The 21,514-nt window shown below is 46.5% G+C and overlaps 1 protein-coding gene across 3 annotated transcripts in view; it reads right to left on the bottom strand.

Moving 5' to 3' along the window:
- The window catches only part of ARPC1B (actin-related protein C1B), a 64,688-nt gene that overhangs the window by 35,664 nt on the left and 7,510 nt on the right, over nucleotides 1–21,514 (bottom strand). The window contains exons 3-10 of one of the 3 annotated variants that reach the window (XM_087373326.1): nucleotides 17,070–17,146; nucleotides 10,751–10,845; nucleotides 10,278–10,347; nucleotides 10,012–10,081; nucleotides 8,150–8,223; nucleotides 7,950–7,992; nucleotides 2,296–2,377; nucleotides 2,119–2,207 (exon numbers count right to left, since the gene is read on the bottom strand). In XM_087373326.1, coding sequence (XP_087229452.1) covers nucleotides 2,119–2,207; nucleotides 2,296–2,377; nucleotides 7,950–7,992; nucleotides 8,150–8,223; nucleotides 10,012–10,081; nucleotides 10,278–10,347; nucleotides 10,751–10,845; nucleotides 17,070–17,146 — 600 coding nt within the window. Of the gene's footprint in view, nucleotides 1–2,118; nucleotides 2,208–2,295; nucleotides 2,378–7,949; nucleotides 7,993–8,149; nucleotides 8,224–10,007; nucleotides 10,082–10,277; nucleotides 10,348–10,750; nucleotides 10,846–17,069; nucleotides 17,147–21,514 lie in introns of all 3 variants that reach the window. The other 2 variants (XM_087373327.1, XM_087373329.1) reach the window with 2 other exon arrangements.

A 21,514-nucleotide genomic window follows, 5' to 3' on the forward strand; every position in this document is an offset into this window, starting at 1 on the left:
TAACCTTTGTACCACATGAACCTGAAAGAATCCTTGGTTTCCGTGAACGACAAATTAGAAATAGAAGTTTGATGGAATACGAAATCAAGTAAAAGGATTGTGTCAAGGAGGATGCTATGTGGGAGACATTGACTACCCTTCAAAGAGAGTTTCCGGACTTTCTTTTGAACTCAGGAGTGAGTTCTTAGAGGTAAGGGAGTATGTCATGTGGATGGATCATATCTAACGTGTGTCCGTCACACGAGACTAGCTTAGGAAGCCTAGGGAGGCTTAGGGCTAGATGCAGGCAATTCTCGAGCTGAGTTGCAGGGCACTGATAGATTAGGGTTTTCGCTACTTTTTAGCACTACTTTTGGGCCTAAGCCTATATAAGGGGACATGTGAGTTTAGGATTCCTTGTGCACCACTGCCATTCTCCACTAGTGGCATTCTATAATGGAAAAAGCGCCAATGCTTGCACGCGCGCGCGCACACACACACACACAGAGCATACACACATGTGCACATGCACATAAAAGATCTTGCTATTTAAATCTCTCTCTCTCTCTCTCTCTCTCTCTCACCCACACACACACACACACGAGTGCACATGCATAATCTTGCTATTGGGTTTTGGCATTCCTATGTGCACAATGTTGCTATTGAGTTTTGGCATTCCTAATGCCAGCAGTTCTCTCTTGCAGGTCCGACCCTGCAGACGCGCACCTGCTATCTAGCGTTGCCCAAGGTTCATCTAACCTGAGGTCGCCAACTAGTGGTATGGGATGCCAAGCTGGTTGTGACCAGATGGATGATGTGCCAGCAGTTCAGCAGCTCGTGGCTCAGAGGGGACATCTCTCAATCCAAGATCCTTTCTCGTAGATGTCATGGTTGGGTGGTGAGCAGCTCGCTAGTTCCTCATCGTTCTATGGCTGTTGGTGTCGGTTTGTGGGTCCGGACTCTCAGGAGCGATTGGGGATGTGTTAGCACTGGTGCATTGTAGTACCTTGAATATATTCAAGGTTTGAGACCCTCCTCACACTCTTTTGGGATAGTGGGGAGACTGAAGCAGCTCTAGGGCGGAAGTGCGACCCCTGCACCCAACATTTCCCTTTCGACACGTGGTGTGTTCTGGCGCTCTTTCATACATACTTTTTGAGCACTTTTCCAAAAATTATCCTCTCCACCTTCAGGCCTATGCAAAAAACCTATCAGTTAAAGGAACCCTACTCCGAGGAGTAGGGGATCTATTGTAAATCATGTAACTCCTTCACAATAATGGAGGCAACATTGGGTGTACTCCATGCTTTGCTAACCCATCTGAAAGAAAATGCCAACCACTGTTGAGATTGGCCAAAACCACCAATCTACGCTAAAGGGGTAACTTAATTGATTGGCCAACCTATAAATATTCGGTCATTTCTAGCTTGAGCAATGTATGCATACTGATGTCATGGCACTCATTGATGCCATCATTCAAAGATAAGACAAGAAAAACATGTCAACTTTTTTCCTAGCTTACACAACATCGTGGCTCAGCAGTGGGCATCTTTGATCAACATTGCCATCGCTGTTTGAGAGTGCTAAGCATTATTACAGGCTTGCACTCAACCTAGGTGCATTTGGAGGTGATTTGCCACTTAGTTCCAGTTTACTCCGGAGGTCCTTTGACCCTTACCTAGGTAGAACATCATGACAAGTCTCAACAAGGCACTACGAGCCTGAACACTGTATAATTCACATGCTTCTATAGAATCTGCGGAACATGGACAGCCCAAGCAAGGCAGTGTAATATTCTCAGGTCATGGGACCGAGCCTCATCTTCATACATTCTCCACATGATTTTTTGTCAATACTGCACCACTTAAGTCTTTGTGGGTTGCTCATTGCCAGTTGGGGTGGACCGGCCTGATGGGGCTCTTTGCCTGATGTAACTGTCCCCATTATGTAACCAGGTCTATCTCATTGTTCTTTATGCTCAATAAAATAATACTGTTATCCAGGAAACCAAAAAGATGTAACACACAAACTTCGGATTATACCATCCCTATGTCTATATCTGCAGACATTGAAATTTATATTGAGAAAGGGCATTTAAACTGTCACATAGTTGCACGTCAATAAAGTAAGGAAACTTACATCACGTAGGGGAAGGCCATGGAGGGTTAAAGTTTGAGCAGATGTAGTTCGACCCACAACTTTCACGAAAGATATAGTTGAATCGTGACCTGTAAATTTGTCAAAAAAAATGTCAAGATTTGGTATCTCTTTCGGAAAACACAAAATGTTGATGTTTATCTTCGTGAAGAAACATACCAACATAGGCAAGAACACTTCCAGTTGGAGACCACTTTACACCAAAGGTCCAGCCAAAGGAAAGATTAAGTTCGACTAGTTGCTGCACCCACATAATAAACAGTTTCTGCTTGTTACTCACCACAAAATTATAATCCAAGCAGGGAAGTATAGCTTGAAGAACTAGGGAAAGTTACCTTCTTTTGTAGTTGAAAACATTTCTTTAAGGAGACTGGGTAGTCTTATATTTGAATTCACAACATTCTACATAAGGCCATTAGAAAACCTTGACGTCTTTTATCTCATAACCAGGGAAGCAATGAATCGGTTCTTTATCACTGCGCATAAATCTGAAGGTATGCATAGCAAAGATGAAGCAACTCAAGCTCTTCTGTCTAAAACAAGTTCATGCTGGAGTATTGAAAATTTAATTTTGGTGCAGTGTGGTCTCCGGACAGTATGTCCCCCTACTCAACAAGATGCAATTCCTTTGTATTAGTTGAGGTAAGAGGGGTAGCAGGAGAAAAAGAAAAAGAAAAAGGGAAGGCCTCATTAAACTAAGGGAGAGGAGGGGGGGGGGGGGGATGATGGAGGTTGATTATTTGGAGGGAGAGGAGGGTGAGATTGAGGGGAAGGGGGCCATTAATGTAAAAGGGGAAGGGAAGGGGTGGGGAGCCAGGCAGGGGTGGGGATGATACCCTTCATAGGCAACATTATGCTCCATAGTTTGATGATATGCTTTGTGTGTGTGAAAGTTGAGATTGTGAGTCCAAATCTCTCCTTTTGAAGCATTAATGTATATCCCCCTCCCCTCTCACATGAGAGCAAATTAATGTGAATTTCAGAACCAAAAATAGATGTCCATAGATTACCAAGATTAACCCATGCTAGGAAAAGATTAGCCTTCCCAGGATCTAACTAACCTGCCTCCAGACTGCAGAATGAAGACCAAAGTGTCCTCTCCGCTGTCCCACAAGAGGCCTATGACTCGAAGAGGGGCACATGTGCCTGAAAAGCACTCATCCATCTGATATGCCTATAGAGGTCCAGTCCACAAGGATAGCTGCATCATCCTTTTATCATTCCCTCTAAGATGACTCATCAATTAAAATTTTCCAAACACAAAGAAGAAGCAGGACCTCTCCTACTTGGACCATTACATATACATTGAGGCACTAAGGGTCTGCCACTCTCATGCAAAATAGAGTTGTTTTGCATAATTGGCTCCTTGTCAATCTTATCCTACAAAACTAGGGACACCCTCGTAATGAATTCATCAAACTCCACCAAGATCTGACAGTAGCAGCCATAAGAAGCTGAGGAGGTATTCTAATGTCTAAAGAAGCAAAATCCATTGAGTGCTATCCACCCCATCACAAAAAAAAAGGGAGCGCAAGACCCAATACATCAAAGAAATGAATCTTTCCACAAGCTTGCAAAGCAAAGCTCTGCATAAAAATCAGGGTCAATAATATTCAGTCCTCCCTCCTAGGTCAAAAGAACCAAGTACTCCCAAGCTACTTTGGCTCTCCTATCTAAGGACCCATCAAGTCCAATCCAAAGAATGTTCCGGATAGGTCTCTTAAGCTGAGAAATGCAGGTCCTAGAGTGGCACCCAAAGCTCAAAATCCAAGGGTAGAATAGCGAGTCTTGAAAAATGGGCCTATAGGGGCCTTGGTGTGGTCCTAACCCCCTCGTGGCACTTTGGCAAAAATATTGGATCTTGAAGGGGTAAAACAAAGCCCCTTGGCACGCGATCGGCACGTGTACATATGGAAGGGAGAAATCCCATAAGCAAATGTGGCATCTATTGTTCCTTGAATATAAAGAGGGTTTGAGACCCTCCTCACTATCCCAGCCGGCTCTTTTTGGGGTAGTGGAGAGGCTGCGTGGCTAGGAGGCGGGGGTGTAGGACCCTCCATACTTGGCGCTCATGTGGCTGCCATGTGGCAGCATCTAGCAGTGGCTGGATAGATTTCTAACATGGTATCAAAGCAGGCGGCTGGCCTGTGGACTGTGGTGTGGACAAGTGCATCAGTGCATGGCGGTTTACTTGTGTGGAAGATTGCAACTTAGTGGCGACCTTGCATGCTCTGATCTGAGTTCCGACTGTTGTGTGTAGAGGTGTAGCGCAGCCTACGCCTTGTGAACTGGGCAGGCAAATGCGTGTCCCCGTAGGAGGTGGCAGCCTACGGGTGCATTGACTACAGTTCCTCTTTGGACTTCACTGATAGTTTCTGGTGGCCCTTGAATGGTCGCATTTTGGGTTACCTTTGCAGGGAGTCCACTTAATGCGTGTGCCTCGTGGTGTTTGGACCATGGGGGGTCTTGAAAAATGGGCCTATAGGGGCCTTGGTGTGGTCCTAACCCCCTCATGGCACCATAGTAAAAATTGGATCTTGGAGGGGTAAAAGAAATCCCCTTGGCACGCAATCGACATGTGTACATATGGAAGGGAGAAGTGCCATCATGATCTCCTCTGTCCATCCAGCTCCTGTCTGGACTCTACTTGAGACTCTCTTGTAAATTGCCATGACAACCCAAATCATTGCTTGGTCATAACCCACGTCTTGCAACCATCTAATGAGGTGGACCCTCAGTACCGTATCAAAGGCTTTGCGGAAATCCACAAAGCAACAATAAACCTTCTGCCTCCATGCCTTGGCCTCCTCTATGATACATTTGAGCGTGAGTATGTGGTCCATGGTACGATGGTCACGTCGAAATCCAGCCTATCCCTCTGCTCCAATCCCCTGCATCTCTATGGCGCAGTTGACCTTGGTATCAAGTACTGATGCATAGATCTTGGACATGACATGTCCAATCATGATGGTCATGTAGTTCCCTCATTCTAGCAAACAAAAGGCTGTTTCTTACAGCGGACCAATTGACGATACTCACGCTCCGTCTCCAGTTCGCTTGGAAGATTATTTGGTCTCGAATCTGAGTTGACGGCACAAAGTCTTACACTCATCATCGCACCAACTATTACAAGGGACGGTCCCAGGAGGTGGTGGATTAGTGGAGCGAGTAGTGTAGGGAAAGGCATGGAGTGCAGCTTTGGGAATGCTGCACAGTCCTCTAAGAGAGGAAGTCAAATATGTGAGTAGTGTATAGAGTCGGGCAGAGTAAGTGGGTGAGAGACTGCGATCAAAGTGTATGTCGTGGTAGGTGGTATGAGCAATCGGTGGTGTGAGTGGAACTGCGAGACGGGGAGTGGAGATACAGAAGAAGAGGTACAGGTGGTCTGCTCCCGGAGAAGGCAGTGTAACAACGAAATCAGTGATACGAGAGGGGAAATGGATCTGCTTTCAGCCAATCTTTCCTCCAGCTCACCAGCCACTAGATCAAAAGACAAGTTGGAGCAGTTACAAAAGATGTAGAGTAAGAAAGCTCCACTACACTCTTTGCTTGCATTCATGGATCCCACCCGTCACCAAGCCAGGCTCGGGATTGGATGCCCTTTGCCTTACCTCTTGACCTCTCTAGGTACTTATCGGATGCCTGGCTTTTGGATAGATGTTCCTTTGGGGTGGTTTTGATTCGGTAAACATCGTGCTTCAGGCTAGCCCTCTAGCCCTGTCTTCCAAGGTGGTGTTCCTCATTATCTACAATGGTCTCAGCCGATGGCCATCCTTAGGTGGTTTTACTTGCTTCCCATATGGGGGGGGCTCCAGCGTAGTCGATTACATTATGGGGATGACCTTGAAGTGGGAGGCTGCCTTGAAACCGATGAAGAAAAATCCCTGCTGCAAACATACCTGAAGCTAAAAACTAAGGGAAAACTACTGGGGTGGGTGACAGGCTAGGAGGAAGAAATGGGGGGCTGTATGGCAGAAAGGGGGTCTGGGCAACAGAAACAAGGTCTGGGATGGTCGGAACGGGAGGTGGGGAGCAGAGGACAGGGGTAGAGAGGCTAGAAGGGCAAGACGAAGGAAGGGAGGGAGGGAGGGAGGGAGGGAGGGAGGGGACAGAAATGGAGAGGCTAGGTGCAGGTCCAGCAGCAGGGGGAGGAGCAGCCTGTCTGTACTTTCTCTGTTTGGAATTGAGGTCTGCTTAAAAAAAGAGAAAGATTATGCCTTAGTATCTAAAGATTACTTGAGACCAATTGGAGGCAAGCAAAACCAAAATAAACTCCAAGAAGCAGATCTGGAGATTAGACCAGCCAAGATGGTCCTAAGCTAGATCCAGACAAATCCACAGAAGATCCACTCCTATGAGCAGAAAGAAAGTATCCCTACCACACCCTGAGAAACCCCCAGCATCATCTCCTTGTGCAACTCCATAACACGTGCTCCAACGACTCTAAAGTGTCTTTATGTCTCCATCCGAATCTGCATCAAGTTATCCGTGTCCACGGATTTGTCTCTAGCAGTGATGTGCAAAATCACCCTTGAATGAAGAGAAGATAGTGGTCCAGGTCAAGATCGGTGTCAGGAGAATGTCACTTAAAAACTTGTGGCCTCACTTAATTTCCTTCCTCACCTCATCCTACTTTGGTAGAGTATACGATACATATGGGTCAAAATATTCATTCCATCTTTTCAACTTACCTCAGTGGGAGGAGACACAGGGGATTTCAGCTCCTTCTGCTTGGTATTCTGAAGACATCTTCAAAATATCTGTCAGCTGAGACCCTGCATACTTTGTCAAAGATAACTCCCTTTTGTCATTTGGTTTCGAGTAATGGGGGCTTATGAGTATTCAAGATGGGTGGGCGCACTCATTTTTTGGCGGACTGGCCTTGCAGTTCAGAATACTTTACTCCTGGGAACCCGTCATTGGCACATTCATCTTCTCGCATAGATTACTTTGACCTTGGTCATCTATTTTTGGGAAACCATGCATCTGCTCATATGGATTTCTTGAGCCTTAAGTTTCATACTTTAGCTTCTCTGGCTCTTTCAAGTCTAGATACGTGCAGCCAAGGTATGTGTGTTATGCTCTTCTTTTATCTAATCACCAAAAGAAGAAAAACATACACACTCTACTATAGCACACCGAATACAATCCAGATTATATACCTAAATGAATCCAGGAACATTCCCAAACTCATCCTCTAGAAACACAACATAGTGCAGTTTCAATCTCACGATAGTCACTCATAAGATTGAAAACCATAAACTCCATCACGCATAGCAGGGACTAGCTACTATGACATCCCCACTGACGTCATCAGCGCCCAACAGTGGGTGTAGACCATAGTATAAAAATATGCTCTCACACATACAAATCCACACACCCACACATACTTGAGCATCCATTTATACAAAGTCTTCGTATTGAGTTTCTGTCGGCACTCCGGAGGTGAAGGGCAAACTCAGCCATGACGAAGGCTAGCACTAAAGGAGAAGGCTAATCAAAAAGTAGTCCAAATCTCTTCATTCAAGCTACAACTGCTTGTGAAGTCTAAACGATTTCATTTTAGTCTCTCCCAAACGAGCATCTAAATCTAGCTGATAGGGCAACGCACCATTTAAGATAGAAAGAATTATCGCAATACCAGCAGGCCGCAACTTGGACGAAAACTTCACAAGGTGAATTTTGCATGTCCGCTAATACGGCAAAAGCATATACCTAGATGAATCCAGGAACATTCCCAAATACAATCCAGATTGTCTAAAGGAGACTTTCATCATCTGATGCATGAAGACAAAGTACAAAAACCAGCATACCTCTCCAAATTTCATGTCCCCAAAAGAATTACTTGCATCCCCTCTGCCAAAACAATGCAATTGTTAAGTTTGACCTGATTCAGAATATAAGAACCTTCATGAATTTCTTCCAAGCACTTCAATATATACTAAAATGTAATGGTGCAAAACCAATCAATGAAGAGGCAGGTAGGAGGTATTCTGAAAAGACCAGTACATACCTACTATCAACACCTTTAATGTATACAGAAAATACTCGACATTTGCAATCTGTGGATGTAGTTGCTAGAACTACCTGCAATAAATAGTAAACACACCCAAAAATTCAGTAATATGTAGGGAGCATAACATTGAGCCATTTGAGTTTATCAGCAACACAACATACATCCAGCATGCATATCTGTCGCAGTTAAAAATAAAAAATTTGCCAAAGAGACCTCTAAGCGCCTTAGGCTGTACTACACAAAAAAATGGCGCACAAAAACCACAAAAAATGAAATCCATATCGCATGTCAGGTGGATCTATCGATACCAAGTACCTCCGTGCCTATATCGCATTCTCAGTCACATGAAGGCACGGTCTCAGAATTCTAATTTGCTGGCATATGGTTATGATTAGGATACCCCATCAAATCTCTTGATGTGTTGAGCATAGAAAGGGGACATCCAAGAAGTATTGTTATGGGGGCAGAATAGACATACAATGACAGTGAAACAATCAGATAGCACGTATCGACACTTCTCAAACCCCTCGCCTATGAGTTGCATGGGTGATTAGAGAGCCCCCCATGGCAATTCTACGTACTTTCCTGGGTTTGGCCATACTGTTGATCCCAATCACTGTCATAGGTTATGATCTGAGAAAACGCATGTGGCTATAGAGGTCTTGCTGCAAACAGTGCAAGTATGATACCATGTGGTGCATTTCTTATCTTGGATCATGCGTGAAAACATCATGACCAGTAGCCTCTCAAATCCAGCCTACTCGATTTCTCTGAGATCTACTGCCCAGAAAACACCATATACAGCAGCTAGTCTGGATCGTGAATCCAAACGAAGGGATTTTGTATTCACTTGCTAGAAAATAAGCCGGAGTATTAAAATGGTTGTTCACTACCTACTGTCCATAGCCATCTGAAAAGGAATCAAGCAGCACGATTTTGCTTCCAAAGAGTATTATACTGATTGGACATAGAAAACTCTGATTGTGATCTGAATTTTTTTTTCCGAAAAGGCGTTAATCAAGACTCGATCCCATAGGTGTAGGGATTGCTAGTATGGGGCAGCTAAACTATTTTCTCTCTAGAGGAGAATTTGCTGCTTGTTGAGAAAACATTCGAATTTGTTTTCCAAAAATGCAGGTTTATATTATTATGTCAAAAACGAGACAGTCAGTTTTACATAAAAAGTTCTCTGCCCCATATAGGGGGGAAGTAACAAGGGGAGTCTTCTTCTAGAACAAGTCGCAGTGAAATAGAAAGGGTGATAGTTAAGCAGGAGATGTCAGCCCGTCTCTTCCTTCGGAACCATGTGAGTAATAACCTTGATAACAAAGCTTCAAGGGAGTAATAACCATGTGAGTAATAACCTTGATAACAAAGCTTCAAGGGAGAAGGAGCTGCTGCCCCCGCTGCTGCCTGGCTGAGCCCGCTGCCCCTTCCTCCTCCGCCTCCCTCCCCGCCCTCCTCCTGCGCCTCTCCCCGTCATCTCCTCCCCACCGCCATCATCTCCCCCTCGCCATCTCTTCCACCCCCCCCTCCGCCATCTCTTCAACCTCCCCCCCGCCTTCTCTTCGACCTCCCCCCCGCCTTCTCTTCCGCCTCCCGCCTCCTCCCCTCCGTGTGCTCTTCCGCCCTATGCTTCCCAATACCTTCCACCTTTGTCTATGTGCCTTCAACACACTATCTGTATAGGTGAGGCCTAAAACATCATATTTTGTTTAGTCTCAACACATCAAAACAGTTTTCATAACAGCATACTGCTACAACTGTACCCAGAACAGACATGTTGCTAAGCAGATATATCAGTATTAGAAATTACAGATTAATATGTTTAACAAGGGTATACGGACTGTGTGACTCACGTTGTTGGGGTGCCAAGCAACACTAGTCACAGTTGAATTGTGTTTCTTACGAATAATCTTGCTGACCCACCTATTCATGCCAAAAGCAGCACAACAAGGTCAGAGAAATTGCAATCAAGCTTTGTGCTTGTCTGCATGCTCTCCCCAGTTCAATGAAGTTTTAATTTTTCAGCAAACTTGGATTAAGAAATAGCCCATCCTGAGTGCAGATTTATTTGTGCAAAAAAAACAGATCAATTACAGTTTGGAGAAGATGTTAACATTACCAGTTGTTTTCAGTCTCATAATAGCAAATGCACACACTTCTTGCACCACTACCAACAGCAAACTTGTTCTCTGAAGTCCCAGCAAAACCAAAAGCAATGCCATTCAAACCAATTCAAAAAATATCAACAGTATTAAATATTAATCTTAAATCCAGGAGAGCATTATCCTTACCTAGATCTAAATGGTTGTTGAAACAAAAAATCGGGCATGTTAAAAATATATTTGGGACACAAAAGCGTAAAATGAAACACATCATTGGCGGGAACAGAGTGGGACTATAAAAGCAAGGCAAGGTCTTCAAAGTTTTTAATGCCTTATTGTATTTGTTGAGCTACTGGGTTCCAAATATTTGTCATAGACAGCACAGTCATAACGTTTTAGATTTAATCTATTTGATGACCTACAGTCACAGTAAATGGTTCCAAAATCTGTCAGAGTCCAAAACCTTGCACATTAATAGAATCATTCTTGCCTTTAGGGCTCCATTTCACAGAAGTAGCAGCTCGATTAAGCCTTAGAATCACCAAAACTGGATTCCATGCATCACCTTCCAGGCTCCAAACATACCTGTATTCAGCCACAACTTACATGAGAAATATGGAGCTGTGCTCCCCCTCATACAGAGCAAATAGCAATCATAAGGCATTCACTTCCATGGATATATAGCTGGTAGCAATGAATAACAGGATCAAATCACAAATCTTGGAAAAACATGTACTACTAGCACAAACCCATAAAGAATGCTTTGCACTCCCTACTACAGAAGTAAAACGTTGACAGACCAAGGATTGTCCTATCCTTGAAGCCAGGTGCAAACTGCTAAGCATCGATGCTGCATAAGCAGCACATGCCCCTCCAAACATGCCTTGGTTGAGAACTATAAAATTGACAAACCGAAGATCTTCCTTTCTCCTGAATCCACATACCAACTGCTACGCCACGGTACTGTATAATCCAGAGAAAAAAGACGAGCTTCTTTTCTCTTGCTATTTGCCAATGGTGCTGCCAATTAGTACAAAGCTGATCCTGCTCAATCCAAAAGCGAAGACTACTAGACACATCATGCATCCCAGCTTGGTGGTCTACTTTAACTGCACTGATTTTCCAAGAGTCTTCGTTGAAGACTAAGTCCATTCGACTGGATCTCACTTAAGCTAAGAAATGCAAAAACCAATGAAGCATCAAAGTCTCTAGCCAGTGTCTTGCTGAGGAGTAGCGAGCACTCACTCAATGTTGGTGCATGAACCACTGCTTACCCCCGCAACCAACCACTTCAAATCTCCACTAGTGAGTCAACGCCATCCCTTGCACAGCTTGAGGTCAACCGTATACATAAAGAATCGGAACCCACCTCAAATTTGAGTCTGAGGAGTAGCTAGAACTTACTCCAAGTTGGTCGATGACCACAGCTTAAAACAGCAACCAGCCACTTCGAACCTCCACCACTGAGTTGACTCCAGTCATTGAATCTCATAAGGAGAATAGAGCTTGAGGTCAGCCGTACACGTGAAGAATCAAAACCCACCTCAAATTTGACTCTGATAAAGAATGGCAACCCCTCAGGGAAGAAGGAAGCGACCAAGAGGAGTGAGAAGGTAGGGAAAGTAGCCTCCATCTCCATTCCTAATAATGGCTCAATGACTGATCAAGCTGAGGATGGAATCACATATGAATAAGGTGTTCCAAAAGATCTTACTTGACAGAAATTAATCTTCCACTGAGGAGACAATGCCTCTAAGACAAACTCTCATATCTGACCCGACCTGATGACTTACCTGAATAAATTCGCTCTTAAAATGGAGGCAGGGGGATCTTCTCTCCCTGGCAAGAGTCTACAGCATAGAGTAAGTCTCAACTTGCCTCAAACGCAACAGACAGATCCAATAAAGGGGGACTGTCCCTAAGTCCTGAGAGCTGAGCAAACAAGCCAATGGGAGCCAGGTACCCAATGACCTCCATTATCCAAAATGGAGGAATTCATGCATGAAGAAAGCGCTATTTCTACCAATAAAGTCCTAGAGAGGGCCCCATCACCAGAAGCTTAGTTAGTAAAGCCTTACTTTGTAGTTCTAAGTCAAACATGCTGATTTATGCCTCCCTTCTTCCCTAGAAGAGTTAAAGTATCCCAAGCAACTGTAGCTCTAAGTTCAACATGCTGATGCCTCCCTTACTTTGTAGTTCTATGTCCAAGATACTGATGCCTTCCTTCTTCCCTAGAAGATCGAGTATCCCAAGGAACTCTAGCTCTCATATTGTGAGTACATCTCCGTCGCTGGCAAAAAAGTCCTGTAGTAGTCTACAGACCTGCCTAATGCTATGAGCCTAAGGCTGCTCTCCTGAGCTTGCTGTTGCCCCCCGCTTCCCCACCTTCCCTCCCTCGCTTCCTCCCCCCTCCCTCTCCTCTCGGTCCCCCTCTTCACCCACTTCTTCTTCTTCTTTCCACCGCCCTCTGCCGCGCCATTGCGTGCCCCTTCTGGGCAGCTCTTGGTTCGTAAACGGGGGTCGGCCTCCGTCTGTGGTGCCCATGTGCAGCTCGCCTCCCCGTGTGGGCCTGGCGGCTTCCCTACTTGGTCTCAGGCAACCCGTGTGCAGCCTGTGGAGCAGCTAGGGCTTGGTGGCCCCCCCACCTAGCCTTTGGCGGCCAAGGAGGCCCCAGCCTCCCCTCATACACTCAGGGAGCTGATTCGCAGCCCCCCTCCCCGGCTGTCTCGTGCTGCCTCTAGGCACTTGGGTAGTGGGCTGGGCCTTTCAAGGAGGAGTGGTGCTCTTCCAGCGCTCCAAGCTGCCCCCCCCCCCCGGCGGTGTTTTGCAGAAGACTTCGTCAGCTCTTCTCCCTCCTGCAGATTTTCTTGGGAGGTGGCTGTCTTCAGCTCTCCAAAGAACCCTTTCGAAGGCGCTTTGAGGTCCTTTCATTTTTTTGGAGCTGTCCCTGTTGAGCAGCCTGCCTCTAGCCCTTGGCTGGTTGTGTTATTTGTTTTCTTCAAAGTTTATTGGCAGTGGTTGGTGCCCTCATACCCCCTGCTCGGAGCTCTTTTGGTTGAGCCTTTTTAGCCCCTTTTTTGGAGTCCTTTGAGAGGGCTTGTCCTCTCCTAGCCTCCCCTTTTCCCTTCCCTTCTTGCAGCGCAGCATTGTGTTTTTTCTCGTGGAGATCGAATCTTGGTGGCAACCGTTGGTCTGATCAGAGGGGCTCACATCGATTCCCCAAGCCGTTAAGGTTCTTCTTTCTCCAGAGGATAAACACCCGGTGCAAGAAAGCCATATAGTCCCAACAGGACAAGGCAGCCATAGGCCGGATAGTTGGCCTCCTGCCAACCAAGAGCCAAGTACGTGATTGGATCCAGGCGAGCTTAGCAATGGATGGGGGCCACATTCAAGAGGTTACCATCTATGGCAGAGGGGTGTCCCTTCTCCAGCTGAGTTCCCCCAATACAACTCGGTCACTGGTAGCCGGATCCTTTTGGGCCCTCATCTTGTTTACCTTATCCCTTGGTACCATGGGCTCACGGCTGATGACATGGAGTCGACCCATCAAGTCCCTTGTTTCCCTGTGACACTGCGATTCCCGATGCTCCCCAAGGAGTACAAATCCATTCTTCACTCCATTGGGGGAGCCTTTGGCACGGTGTTGGAGCCGCCTCAGCAAGAGACGGCCACTATAATGGTTGTAGGCGATGGGGTCTCCAAGCTCAAATTCATTGTTGAGTGTTTGGAGACTCTCCCTGAAGAGATCTTTTTGGAGACACTGGATGGAGGAGAGTTCAAACAGAGGATGGAGATTTTAGGCCGATGGGACACCTAGCCAGGGATTGCAGGAGAGGGCAAGGCAGGGACGCTCCGCAGCCGTGCCCCAAGCAGTGGCCTGCTCACCCAGAGGGAGTAGAGGAGGGGACAAAGCAACGGATCCAACCACCCTAGGTAGAGCCTTCTGGAAGGGCTTGGACCAAGGTGAAGCGGAAGAAACCTAGCAGAAATGCCCTAAAGTAGAGACGGCAGCATCCTAGGCAAAGAGAGCGAAAGAGGACAGAGAGTGAGACCACTCCTCAGTCTTGCAAAAAAAGCAGGCTTCTCCCCAGCCGCGAAGGGGAAGCAGGCAGAGGTGACATGCGAGAGCGTCCCAGAGATAGTGACCCCAACAGTTGCCCAGACATTTCCCTTGGCTGCAGCAAGCCAAGGTCCCCAGGACAGCAAGATCAGAGGGTTTTGACAGCGCCAATGATTGCAGAGCCGACAACCTCTTCCTCCGCTTCCCTAGCGATAGTGACGACTCCCACCCTAGCTCCCCCTTCCCCCCTACCTCCTCCTTCCCTCCTCCCCCCCCCCTCCCCGCCTCCTCCACCCCCTCCTCCTGCTGCTATCACTCACCACCTACCCTCGAGTTGTCAACCATCCCTCTCCCCCCCCGCTCCCCCTCTTGCTGAGACAAAGTCAGCGGCTTCTTCTTCATCCTCCCCCCCCCCCCCCCCAACCTGGCGAGCAAGGGCCGGTCAAAGCCCCCCGCCCCCCCCCCCCTCTCAGGCCATGGCCTCTATGGTGCAGCCCCAATCAACTGCTCCTCTACAGGACATAGCCTCGTCACAGAAGGCCTCTCCAGGTGACTCATCTCAAATCTCAAGACTGGTGCCTCATCCTGGGAAGCCCTTGCCTAGGCACATCTGGAGGATAGGTCTCTGGAACTACTTGGAGGTACCTAATGTCTACCCCCTCACTTTGGAGATGACGATTATGATTTTGCAACCCCACAAATGGGGCTCGATTCGAGTGGTTGGTTCCCGCACTCGACCTTTCTGAGGTTTCAACTATGCGGCAACTGGTAAAGAGAGATGGACCCCTGCTTTGACCCCTGCTTTGGAGGATGCAAGAGCAGATTTGAATCATGGACGAGTGGATGGGTCTGCAAGGGGTGGACTATGGCTCAACCATGGCAACACGGCACTTTTCAGCTTGGTTTCTCGTATAAGAGAACTGGCATTGGGTAAGCCACATGCGTTATCTATCTTGGACCAAAGATACACCACTCACAGGTCATGCATGGGTCGTTACACCAATGTGCAGCCAAACTAGGGATTGGCGTGTCCTTCATGATGCAGTGGGCCCTCAAGATTGACGTGGAACCTATTATGCCCTTGATTTGGTGGTGCACAGATGCGGACTACTCCCCATCCAAACCCCTTCAAAGTCTCACAAGTCAGATATAGCCACACAGGCTCCTTCTCACAAGAGAGCTCTGTTTCCCCAAGCCTCTTCTCCATGAGCTGGACATTAGTGAGTTGGAACGTGCACGAACTTCATGATGGGGCACGTCAATAGCTGCAGTACCTGATCCTTTGCCAAGAGCTCCAGAGAGCAGCAGCAGGAGGAAGTGCAAAAGGCAATCGCAGAGATCTAGAGACAACTGGATGACAACTCAGAGAGCAGATGGGCTGTGTGGGCAGCATAGGCCATCCAGAGGAGCAATGAGGAGCTGCAGTCCTAGGCCCTACGCCACCTGAGACCTCTACAGGTGCGGGAGAGAGCCTTGAGAGACGAGACCTGGGCTCCATTGAGCGGCTTAGAGAGCAAAACCCGGGATCGCAGTGGTTGGCAAATAGGTATGAGAGTGCACGCCTGGACCTTCAAAATATGGAGATACGCCGCGCTGAGTTCTCGAAGGGAAAATGCAGATAGTTCTACAGGTTCCACAAAATGCCAGCATAGTGCTTTTGCAGTAATGACACTTTTTCAACAAAAGAGATGACACATGTATCTATCCTACACAGGTGCAGTGCCAGTCAATTTCTGGGCTTAGTTAGACTAGAGTTAGTTGGACCATAGTATATAATCAGATCCGCCTCTAGGATAGAAAATGAGATCTAGGAGTAGTTTTGAGATTCTATTCAGGTCAATGAATAGCTCTTTCTTTTACAATCATGACGCACCAAGAGCTCGCCAGGATCTTCCTAGATGCTTCACCCCAAGAGCCAGCAGGAGCTCTTCTTTCCAGATGCTTCATCCCAAGAGCCGGCGGGAGCTCTTCTTGCCACGTGGCATTAGTAGGAGGCTCTAAACCTTGTCACCTCACCGATCCCACATAAAAGCCAATTCCAGAAATGGAGATAGGGGAGTACAGCATACATAAGTGGAGGCTCAACCCCATTCTAACATACAGAACAGCCATACAGTACTTCAGTTAAAGAGCTTTTAAAGAAAATCTAGAACAGTTGGTATGTGGCTTTACATTGGAAAAATCAAGTGAAACATACACAGAATGGAAAAAGGCTTCTCAAAGACTTCTTTTGAAGCAGCAGTGATGGCTCTTATTGATGCTTGGGTCATCTATTCATATTCTAACAAGAACCACCTGAAAAGCATAAGTCGACAACAGAAGCACAATGCGCGTCAATAGTCATTTTGGCTAAACAAAAAAGGACAAACAACAATGGATTGCCTTCGCCACGCTTGACAGCAGAGAATAACGTGTTGCTCCAGCTGTCCCACCCCTTCTTACTTCTTGAGTTTGTGTCAGGCAGAAAGTTATTTTTACAATGCTCATTCCAATGGTTGCTGGATACAAGAGCAGCTGACAATTTGACAAGATGTGCATATATTATTTATGCAGCAAATAGTCAGAAAGCTACATAGAGTTGTTGTGCACTCGCAGGAATAAATACATGTCAGACAATGGATGGCTGATATCCAGAACTGGAGATGCCTTAGGTCAGACCAAACACCAAAAAGCAATCACAGGTTCTGCTTTTGTCTTCTTGATTGCAAGAGTATATGCAGCAACAACAGACAACAACTCAGTTGCTTACGAGTTTCTGTCATGTGAAGCTGTCACGATCTGATTAGAAACTGGACCCCAATCAATTCCTGAAATCAACTGGTCATGCTGCAACCATTTCGCCAAAACAAGAAGCCCATTACATCAGATAAAAAGTGAGTAAGAACATATTATGGAAAGTTCCCTTAACAACATACATTTGATGTTTCACATAACAACAGTAAAATGCTAATGGAGACCATCTGGCAATGCAATCTTCATGCTTCTAGACCAATACTAACTTAAATTGTACTATTGAACAGGCACATTCTCAATTTCAGAGACCAATATGCTTTGCAGAAACTGGGCAATGAATTCCTTTGTTTGTCATTAGGAATAAGACAATGTGGACAATTAAGAATCAGGTTCTACAGCTCAATGTGTCTGCATATCTTCACAAGCAAAAACCAAAAAATAGAGTACTTGCGCTTGATTGAGTTTCTAAGCCTCCTTGTGTTTGGACTGTCCTCTTGAGAGGGTACACTCCCTTGATGTGTTCCAGTCAGTTCGTAAATGTGTTCTGATATGTGTGTGCGTGGGTGCATGGACGCGCATGCATGTGCTGCATATATTCAGAACCTGTTGCCACAGAATTGTAGTGTCATAACTCAGCGCAGACGCTACGGGAAATAGAGATAAAACGATACGCGTAACATCTACAGATAGAATACAGAGAATGTGAATAGAAGACACAACACTGAGAACTCTGTATTCCGGAGCAAGAGCTCTCTCAACAATTGTGTAAAGAACAAAGTCGGAATGCTAGTAATAGCATACGTACAAGAACCGTCTGTCGGTTAGAGACCATTAAAGACTCCACCGCTTGGAGGACTGAACCGCCAATCGTTGCAGCTAACCTACCCTCGCACATCCCTCATAGTCACTGCTGCTAGCCCGCATGGTTATGCAATAACACATGGCACTCACAGTGGACTGTGAGAATCCACAACAGATACCCATCCCCTATGATAGATACACAAAGTGTATGTGCATCAGTGCAACAATCATTTTGGGCATAGCCTCGGCAGAGAACCAGGTGCAGTAAGTTAATCTCAATCCTTCACTCAGTACACATGAACAGAAGCATCTCTTTTCCGAATCTATCCCGAATTGAAAACAACTGTCACCACAATGTAAATATCCTAAGTCAAAGTACAATTGACCATTTATTTGATCATAATTAAAGAGTTTTCCATTTGGATTAATTATGGTCAAAAGAGTTTTTCTATTGGTCAAAGAATTGACTACGGTCAAAGATACTTGACTTCGGTCAAGTAAGCCTGATCTCGGTCAGGAAGACTTGGTTTATACCAAGAAGGTTAACTGCGGTTAACCAAGATGTGCCAACTTCGGTTGGAGAGACTTGACTATAATTAAGGTGCCTCGACCCTTGGTCAAAGTCCCTTAATTATGATCAAGAGCGTTGACTTCGGTCAACCAGAGAATAAATACATATTTTTATATTTGTTATGTGTGCACATGTGTTCAGTGGGGACACCCACCGTGACTAGAATTAGTCCATAGTGTGTTATTTGCATGCAAAGCGCTAACAATTAATGGGTGCCATGGTGGTGCGCTTTAATTAATTGTTGCAGGTACTAGAAGAGTTATTTTCCTAAGCACAATGGAGCCTAACAAGAGTCTAGAGGCGGTTCGCGTGACCAAGTGCTTTGAAGACTCCAGAGTTGCTCATTCACATTTTGATTTTGTGTGAACAGCTTCCACGCTGAACTCATGTACTCCATTTTCTCTCTTATGAATAAAAACCTTCGGGGAGGTCCAGCCCGACGATTGTCCTGGGCCCTAGTGTATCTATTGAGAGAGGGAGAGAGGGAGAGCAAATGAGAGTGTCTTTGCTGTCTTTTACGGAGGAAGTTTACAACAAAAACATCCACTATCATCAATTATTAATGCCTCTCTGAACGTCCTTTGTTTTCATCACCTGCTTGTGCAATAGCACACAACACTCCGGGTATCTTTTACCCTGCCTGTACAATAGCACACAGCACTCCGGGTACTTTTAACTCTGCCTGTCCAAAAGCATCCCGCACTCTGGGTGCTGTTTATCCTGCAAGGCCACCCAAAAGCCATCGCTGGATCTCTACTCTTCATCCGAACTGGAAATGCATTGAACAGGTGCATCAGTTACTCCCACCTTGCTCAGTCCCGCATCACTGTTTTCATGACACTCCTTCTGCAACTGCTTTGCCGGTTCCACTCCACTCGAACTAGCACCAACAGTTTCCAACTGACTCTTCCACAACCAAAGCTTCAACCTCCGATCTTGCTCCATATTCATCAGCCACTGCAAAGGATGCGGCTTTGACCAATCCACCGATTGATGCTCAGGCCACTGTTCAGTGGGCAACACCTCCTCAATCCATGCACCCTGTGGCAATTGCTATTGCTAGCGCTCCTCTTGTGTAGTTGGCCATCGAACTACCATAGGCTCATACGTAGGAGGATCAGGTAACCCAGGAAATGAAGTGTGCTTATTACAAAACTTCTCCAAAAAACGATCCGCGCCAAATCCACCCTCCACTTCCGCCTTGCTTGAACCTCCAGAGTCAGATATAGTAGCTCTCCAACCGCATATCATCCAGCTGATCCAGAACATCCAACCGGAACACCATAGACTCCTGCGGAAGAAGCCTATCCTCCACCGCAATCCGCAAACTCAAAACGATATGCTCAATTGGTGTAATTGCTTCTAGCCCGAATGCCAACTTGATGGGAGTCAGCCCAGTTTCTACCTTGAACGAGGTGTGGTAAGCCCATAATGTTGCCAGCAATTTATCATCCCAATCCGTGCGGTACTCATTTACCAATAGCGAAATAATCCGCTTGAATGTATGATTTGTAGATTCCCTTTGCGAAGAATTTGCCCGCTTCTTGGCTTGATTAGCCACCACCAAGGGAGCTGCTTCGACCATTCCTCGGTAAGTGAAGTTTCGCGAACTGCACCTTGCGTGTCCCAATGGGTGCCTTTGTGGACTCCGCCAGTTGCATCAATGGTGTCTCCTCCGTCACCAACTCGCAGACTTGTCGTCGTACCTGCTCCTGTACTCGCCAATCCAACAGCTTGTCACCTTTCTTGAGGGTCAGCCCCTGCAGCTTTGTACCCACACGGGTGATTATGCTAATCTCTGGGCACACCAACGGGTCATCCTCAACAATGTGCACCATGGAAGTGCTGGGCATTTTCCCCGTCATCTTTTGCCGCTCTGCCTGTTGCCGATCCCATTCCTGAGGATCCAGGGATTTAAGCATCCGGGTCATCATATTTTTTTCTTGAAAACTTGGCATACTTGACTTGGCCTGCCATGCGGCGCCTCCAACGTTTGGTGCTCCTCCTGATGGCACTCCTTGACCGAAGAGATTGTGAGAAGCAGCCAAAACCGCTACTGGAGACGAGGATGCACTCAACACCCTGCGTCCATCCAACAAGACCCGCACCTGCTGCCCTAACCGCAGCAGTGGTGGTGAAAGTGAATGAGAAGGCGTACTTTGACGCCGGTCAACTCCTCCCGAAGACCCTTGCAGCATGACGTCTCCATGCTTGGGATCACTGCTCCATCGCCGTAACCGCGTCGTTGGTGTCAAAGGGTCAAGAGGGCCTTGCGAGCATGTGCGCATGCCTACTGGGAAGATAGCAACTGCAAAATGCGCTGCCAGACCACCGGATGAGGTTCTTCACTGGGATTTCCGCACTCGCTCAACCATAAGCAGGGTGCTGGGGATCGGATCGCATCCGTTGGAGTTCATCTTGAAATCCACGAATATGCCTCCTCACCGCGGCATTCTCCTCCTGAATCTCCACCGGAGTGTGTGCCGCTGCATGCAAACCTCCATGTGAAGTGCCTCCGCAGTGACGGCAAGGAACGGACGACATGAGCGTGCCCAAAACACCTTGCCGGAAGCAAATCAATCGCCAGATCGTGAATCCCTTTCGTGATGGTAAGAATGCACATCGTGGTCGCCAATGTGTTAGCGTCATAACACTCAACGTAGACGCTACGGGAAATAGAGATAAAACGATACGCGTAACATCTACAGATAGAATACAGAGAATGCGAATAGAAGACACAACACTGAGAACTCTGTATTCCGGAGCAAGAGCTCTCTTAACAACTGTGTAAAGAACAGAGTCGGAATGCTAGTAATAGCATGCATACAAGAACCGCCTGTCGGTTAGAGACCGTTGAAGACTCAACCGCTTGGAGGACTAAACCGCCAATCGTTGCGGCTAACCTACCCTCACACACCCCTCAGAGTCATTGTTGCTAACCCGCATGGTTATGCAATAACAAGAATCAAAGTCAAGGCAAGGCTCTTCCTTTGTTTTTAAGAGCTGCTTTCTTAGACTGAATTAGGACTTGGTCGATTGTCAATTTTGTACATCTCCAAGGGCTGTATCCAAAATGAGGAAGACCCAAG

This window comes from Dipteris shenzhenensis, chromosome 4 (assembly GCF_047967505.1).
Source record: "Dipteris shenzhenensis isolate YYH24624 ecotype China chromosome 4, Dip_SZ_1.0, whole genome shotgun sequence".
NCBI classification, from domain to species: Eukaryota; Viridiplantae; Streptophyta; class Polypodiopsida; order Gleicheniales; family Dipteridaceae; genus Dipteris; species Dipteris shenzhenensis.